General features: G+C 39.1%; 1 protein-coding gene across 1 annotated transcript in view; it reads right to left on the reverse strand.

The window, feature by feature from the left end:
• Tshr (thyroid stimulating hormone receptor) overlaps nt 1-1,920 on the reverse strand; it is a 163,390-nt gene extending 161,470 nt beyond the window's left edge. The window contains exon 1 of the mRNA XM_074066959.1: nt 1,305-1,920. Coding sequence (XP_073923060.1) covers nt 1,305-1,474 — 170 coding nt within the window. The 5' untranslated portion in view covers nt 1,475-1,920. The remainder of the gene's footprint in view (nt 1-1,304) is intronic.
• Nucleotides 1,921-7,781: the final 5,861 nt, after the last annotated feature.

The raw sequence follows: 7,781 nt of genomic DNA on the forward strand, positions 1-7,781 counted from the left end.
GAAGGCTTCCTGAAGAAACTGACCCAAAATCTGGATCTTGGAATAAGCATTAGTTAGAGGAAGAAAGGGGAAAACATGCTTCAGGCAGGGGACAGTAGGGGGAGGGAGGGCAAGGGCACTTGGGAGAGCAGGGAACTTTGAAAGACTTGCCAGAAGTTCTGTTCAATGGGAGTGGGCAGTCAGATTAAAAGCAATGAGGCTGACAGACTGAGCCAAGTCTTGATGGATCTTGAAGGTTGTAGGAAAGAATTTTATTCTGGAGGCCATATGGAACTAATGAAGAGGTTTCATCCAGAAGAAGAGGGTGGGGACATATTTTATTCTGTGGCGGTAGCATGGAGAATGAAAACAGTGCTTAGAGGTTGTTGCATTAGCTAATCTAGGTGAGCTAAGAAACTAGGGTCTCTCGGAGCACAGAAATCTATACCTTTGCTGAAATATTCACTGTCTAGGGAGTGTCCCTGTGAGCTAAATTTTTAAGAAAATCTTTAAGTATAATTGCTTTAATCTATCTACATTTTCTTAGATAGTCTGCATTTTCTTATCTTAACCAGCCTCAATTGTTTCACAAGCCTTTCTTTTTGTTCCATTTTAACTAAACAAGAAAGCCTTTTTTCTTTTTTTCCCCCATTTTGGTCTTGTCTACAGCTATCCTTTCAATGATTGTTGATTTAAATTTCTGTTTGGAAAAGAGATTTTGTGTGTGTGTGTAATTTTATACCAAGTTTCTAATTTGGTAACATTCAACATGCAGATAAAAATGTGCTTTATGAAATTTCATCTCTTTATATCTTTGCCATCTCTATTACAAAGGAGAGTTCTGGATGCATTCTATGGGTGCACAATTCACAGTTAAGTAACCATACACATTAAATGAAGGTGCATTTTTAAATGGGCCCATGATTAATATTTTTACAACTGTTTGATGAGTCAGTAGAACTGCTAAAATAATTTCTTATCTGGAAAGACTGAGAGAATTTCTTTGCACTTTTATTACCCAAGATAATATTTTAAAAAATTATTTCTTCAATTGCTTTTAATCTTACTTATATCTGAAATGAAACCAAGATTCATCCAGGGTTGGGAATAGGCGAAGTGTATTTAGAAAGAACCACTCTCATTGTCATCTTGTATTAAAGTTTTGTTATCTTTTCCTGTGTTACAAATCACGAGGGTGTCAGCAATGACATTTTAATCATAGACTGCCCACACACGCACTGTTCTCAAACTACTCTGTGCACCTCGTCTACCTTTCAGGATGCCTTGGCCTCTGGGTCCTCCCCTCTCCTCTCCCGGGTACTCACAGAGTCTGTGTACTGGGCGGTAGGCTAGGGACGCGATGGATATCCTTGCAGGTGACTTTGAAGTCGTCCTCCTGGTGGCACTCGCAGGATGGAGACAGACACCCTTTGCCCCCTAGATTCCTGGGCAGGGCTAGCAGCAGCACCAGCTGCAGCAGGGACTCCAGCCTCATTTTCCAGGGGTTCCAAGGGGCTACTTCATCCTGTGCCTCATTCCCGGCCCGCTGCACATCGGATTCCCCAAGATTGAAGGAGACAGGGGAGCAAGGAAAGGAGAGGAGGGAGGGCTCGGAGGGGCTGTGACCTCACCACCGGAGAGAAGGCTGGAGAGTGGGAACAAGAGGCTCTTAAGTGCTCCGCTTCCCTGGGCAACTCTCCGCCCAAACAAGCCTACTTGCTTGTTTCACTCTTGGCCTGAGCCTCGCAGCCTGCTCCGTCTGTTCCCAGACACCCAACCCCGCTGTCCCCTGTTCTGCAACCCGCCCCCTCGGCTTCCTTCCATAAGTTCTCTCTAATGTCCCTTTTCGATGTCCTCCTCCTTTTCTTTTCTCTAAACTCCAAAAAGCCACATATTCCCGTGGGCACCTTCCCTGCCAGGGACCCATCGGCACGCACTCTCTCCAGAGAAAGTCACCGCGGTGTGGATTGTCCCAGGGCAGAACTTGGACTTCGGGCCAAAGACACCTGTGCTGGCAGTCGGAGGCGGGGACCCAGCCGGGGCCAGCCCGGGTGCAGCCGAGGCCAGCGTGACACAGTCCTGGCGGATGGCGGCAGCTGCTGAACTGGAGCGCCCAGCGGGGCCACTCCGCGCCCGCCGCGCGGCCAGCGCAGGACCCGGACCAACGCGACCCGCGCCACCTGGCGACTCAGGAGCTGGGCTCTGGGGCCATCTGCCGCTCGGAACCGAGAACCGCACAAGCAGCTCCTGGTCCCCAAGAATCTCAGTCCAGTTAAGAGATTCCCATTTGAGGCTGGCCTAGAACTGGGGAAATTCTGATCTGCCTAAGGATATTTGACTTAACTCCAAGCCCGAAGATAAGAAGAAAAAGAACACTCATCCTTTCACATACACTAGAGCAAAGATTAATTACCAGTCTAATTGCTTATTCTTCTTCTTGGGGCACAAGGAATATCAACTACTTATATACTACGTGATTTCTTTTATATGAAAGTGTAGAAGAGAATGGAAATCAGAACGCGGCTTCTGATTACAAAAAAGCAGGAAGGAACACATAGGGGTGTTCTATCTTGATTAAGCTGGAGGTTAAGTGGATGTAAATCTTTATTAATATTCATTGATCTGTACACTTCAAATATGTGCACCGAAATATTTACAGGGCCTTTATTAATAATTATCCGGAACTGGAAGTGACTCAAAAGTGATGCGGCTATACCATGCGAAATACTATTCCACAATAAAAACGAATTAACTGCAGTTTCACACAACATACGCAAATCTTTTTTTGTTTTTGTTTTTGGTGGCATTGGGGGTTAAACTCAGGGCCTCTCAATTGCTAGGCAGGCATTATACCTCTTGAGCCACACCACCAGCCCCCGTCCCAACCCCCACCCCATTTTTTGCTTCGCTTATTTTTGAAACAGGGTCTTGCTTTATGCCTGAGCTGTCCCGGACCTGGACCAGGTCCTCCTATTTGTATTTCCCCACATAGTTGGGATGATAGGCGGGCACTACTGCTCCCAGTCATTAGTTGAGATGGGGTCTGATGAACTTTTTGCTTGGGATGACCTCCAACTGAAATCCTCCGGATTCCCTCTCTCTCGCAGTAGCTAGGATTACAGGCTTAAGCTATGGTGCCCAGGCTTCATACACATGCATAATGCTAAGTGAAAGAAGTCGAATTAGAAAGGAGTATGTATTCACATATGACTATTTATACAAATGACTTTTATATGGCATCCTAAAAAAGTGAAACTGTAAGGATAGGAAACAAATCAGTAGCTGCAAAGAAGTGAGGTTCACAGAACTTTCTGGGCGGTGACACTTCTCTCAATCTTACTTACGGTGATTCTGTGGCAGTTTGTAAATGTGGTGAGTCACAATGGCTGAGTTTTGAAACTTAAATTCACTTCAAATTCCAGGGATAAACTCCACTTGATCGTGATGTGTCTACCATTTTTTAAAGACATATATTCTTGGATAAAATTTGCTGAAACTGTTTAGAAGTTTTGCATAGATGCTCCCAAGGGATGGTAGTCTGTTATTCTTCTCCATATTCCTTGGTCTAGTATTGACATCTGAGTAATTAATTCTTCCATCACAGAATGAGATGTGTTCTAATTTTGATATGAGTTTGTGTAGATTTGGATTTTTTTTCTTAATTATTTGGTGGAACTTACCAGTGAACCTATCTGGATCTTGAATTCCCCTTGTTGAAAGTTTTCAGTTACAAATTTAATTTCTAAAAAGTAAATATAGTGCTATCCATGGTGCCTCATTCCTCTTGAGTAGCTTTGGTAGTTTGTTCATTTCATCTAAATTGTTGAATTTATTGCTGTAAATTTATTCACAATATTCTCTTATTCTCTTTTTATCTGCAGCCTATGTCCTAATGTCAACTCTCTCTAACCTTACATTGGTAATCTGTGTCTTCATTCTTTATTTTCTGATTAGTATACTTAGAGGTTTAGCAATTTCATTAATATTTTTGAAGCATTTTTTGTTTCATACATTCACTATTTTATTCCATGTTCTATTTCATTGTTATGTGCTCTGATCTTTATTATTTGTTTTTCTTGCTTACTTTGAGCTTAATTGTTTTTTAAAAAGTTCTTAAGGAGAGGTTTCTTAAGGCTGAAGTCATTGATTTAAGACCTTTTTTCCTTTTTGGTGCACAGTATCATAAAATAGTACTTTAGAGACATCTCACAGGTTTTCATATGTTATCATTTGATTTTCGTTTTGCTTAAAATACTTTTTAATTTCCCTTTTTGATTTCTTCCTTGATTCATGGGGCATTTAGAAGTGTGAGATTTCATTTCCAAATACTTGGAGATTTTCCATGTTGTTCTGCTATCAATTTCTAAATTAAATCCACTTTAGAGAGAAAACTCAGCTTGTATGACTTGAAAAATTATTTTGAGACAGGTTCTCACTATGTAGCTCAGGTTGACCTCAAACTCTCTATGTTCCTGCCTCTGCCTCCCTAGTGCTGGGATTACAGGCATGGACCACCACCTGGTTTTTGAAACCTTTTAAATTTAGTGAGACTTGTGTTTTTGACTGAGAATATGGTCTGTTTGGTAAATCTTCAATGTGTACTTGAAAAATGTGCATTCATCTTTTGTTGAGTGGTGTGTTTTACATATATCATTAGGTCAAATTATGGATAGTGTTGTTTAAGATAGCTTTGGTTTTTTGCTGATATTTCTATTCAGCACTGATTTTCTTTCTTTTTAGCAATTGGGGCTGTATCTTTTTTTCCTATTGCATTTCTACCAGGTTTTGCTTTTTGTATTTTGAAGTTCTGTTTTTAGGTATATAAATAATTACAAATTATGTTTTCTTGATCTCTTCATCATTATTAAATGACATTCATTATAATGTGTGATACTTTTGCTCTTGATCTACTTTTTCTGTTATTGTTAGAACTGATTCAGCTTTCTTTTGCTAAGTGTTGTCATGGTTTGCTTTTTCTATAGCTTAACCTCTTTGTGTCTTTCTATTTGAAATAAGTTTGTTATAAATAGCATAGAGTTGAGTCTGGCTTTCAATCTGCCAAGCTCTGCCTTTTATTTGGGTGGTATAGATCATTTACATCTGATATTATTATTGATATTAAGTTTAAGTTCATAAGCTTGCTGTTAATTTTCTATTTTTCCCACTTTTTTGATCCCCCTTTCCAGTTTTTAAATGCTTTTTGCTATATTAGGAATTTTTATGATTCCACTCTATCTCTGCTGACTCTGAGCTATAACTGTTTGGTTATTATAGTGGTTGCTTTAGGGTTTTTTTAATATTGAAGTTATCATAGTATACTTTCAGCTGATATTACACCACCTTATGCATGATTTAAATGAACACTACAAAATGAAACCCATTATTTTGTATAATTAATATATGCTAATAAGAAATTTTTTAAAAAAAGAATGATGTACATGCATTTTGAAAAACAAGAATTTGCCAGGTGTAGGTGGCTCACTCCTGCTACTTCCTAGCTACTCAGGAAGCAGAGATCAGGAGGATCACAGTCTGAAGCCTTTCAGGGCAAATAGACCCTATCTTGAAAAAAAAAATCACAAAAAAGAGCTGGTGAAGTGGCTCAAGGTGCAGGCCTTGAGTTCAATCCCCATACCACAAAAAAAAAAAAAAATCCATTTCTAGGGCTCTGTCTTAAAAAATAATGCTTATAATGTGTTTACATATACATTTCTTTAAAGACATGAAAAATGTATACTTCCATTTCTCATCTCCTGCCTAAACTTTCAAGTGTTAAATTTGCTTTCTTTTTAAAGGAAACAATTATAGATGGATGGAATTTTTCTTTAAAAACATTTTTCCATTGTCTTGTATTATTTCCAAAGACAAATCATCTGTTATAATTCCTTTGCAATATGCTTTAATCTAGACTGCTTTTAAGACTTTCTTTAACACTGGTTAAATAAATTTGAAAATATGCTGTCTTGATGAACTTTCTTAATTTTTTGTGCATATGGAATTTAGGGACTTGGATCTCTGTGTGTATGGTTTTCATCAAATTTGGAAAATTTCAGCCATTGTTTCTCCATATATTTTTTCCTGCCCTCTTGCATATGTCTTCCTTCTCCTTTGAGGATTCCAATTATTGCATTTATATTAGGGTCATTGAAGTTATTTCACAAAGAGAATGTTGAAATTTTTTCATTAAAAACATCTTTCTCTTTGTTTTTCATTTGGCTATTTCTTTTGATATGTCCTCAAATCCAATATTCCTTCTTTATCTTCTTCTGCAGTATTTAATCTGTAACTAGTCCCATGTGAGTTTTGTTTCATCTCATAAATTGTAATTTTCATTTCTAGAAGTTCAATTTGGGGCTTTTTTCACATTTTCCCTATCTCTGTGTAACTATCTGAACATCTAAAGCAGATGGCTGTGTTAGTTTCCTTGAGCTGCTGTAACAAGGTCTGTACCATAAACTTGATGGCTTAAGAATAGATGGATTTTCTCACAGTTTTGAAGGCTAGAAGTCTGAAATCAAGGTGCTAGTAAGGGCATGCTCTCTTTGAGGACTGTTGGGGATGATTCTTCTTTGATTCTGCCTAGCTTTTGATGGTTGTCAGCAATCCTTTTCCCTTGGTTTATGTCACTTCACTGTCTCATCCATCATCAGATGGTGTTCACCCTGTGTGTCTATACAAATTTCTCTGTTCAGGATGTGAGGACAATCTGGCTGGGACATCTGACACCCCACTGATCACCAGGGATGATTCAGCTGATCTGGCTGGCTAAGTGGGTGTCCTTCCTTCCTCCAGAAGCTGCACACTCCATGTATGTCCATTTAGAAGCTGGATCAAAGAGGATGACCATCCCCAATAGAGGAGGACCATTCTTCAGTCAAAGGTATACTTGTAGCTGTGCTCCCCTGCTAGAACTTCCAAACTCTCAAATTTCTCCTTTCATATAAGTCTTTGGATTAGGGTCCAATGTAGTATAAAATCAACTTAACTTGAATATCTGCAAAGACCCTATTCCCATTGGTCCCAGGTGTTAAAACTTTTTGGGAGGCACAATTCAACCAATAACAATGTCCTTGTTCAATAATTCTAATAGCTTGACAGTTCTGGGTCAGTTTAGAGTGGTTGATTTTTCTCCCTAAAATGGGTAGGAGTTTTCTCTGTCTTTGTATACCTGATAATCTTTGTTTGGATGGCAGACATTATAAATGTTATCTCTTTTGGCACTTGAGTTTTTGCATTCATGTAAATATTCTTGAGATTTATTATCAGATATAATTAAATTATTTTTAAATAGTTTGATATCATTGGGTCTTATTTTGACAATTCTTGCTAGGTGGGACCAGAGCAGCTTAAAGCTAGGGTGAATTCTTCCCCATCTCTCAGGCAAGACCATTTTTTGATTACTCTATCCAGTGCTCTATGAATCAAGAGGAATTTCAATTTGGCTGGTGGAAATAGTCATTATTCCTGGTCCTGGATAAGTGACAGACACTTTTCCCTTTGATATTGTTAGATACGTCTTTCTCCAGCCTCAGTTTTTTCACATGTATACAATGACTAGTGCTCTGCTGAATATTCCTAGGAGACCTTTTGTAGTTCTTCATAGTTTTCTCTCTTTATGCATCTCTTCTCTCCTGTAGTTTTTCCTGAAAACCCCATCTAACTTCATCTTCTGAAACTCAGTTTTGTCTCCTAGTTTCAAAGCATCTACTGGCATCTGCCTGGGTTCCTTCTCATTGACTATGGCCTGGACATTTTCTCAAGGTAGTAAGCCATAGCAGTCCTAAGAGTTGCCTCATTTGTTT

Source organism: Castor canadensis, chromosome 3 (genome assembly GCF_047511655.1).
Source record: "Castor canadensis chromosome 3, mCasCan1.hap1v2, whole genome shotgun sequence".
In the NCBI taxonomy this organism is placed as follows: domain Eukaryota; kingdom Metazoa; phylum Chordata; class Mammalia; order Rodentia; family Castoridae; genus Castor; species Castor canadensis.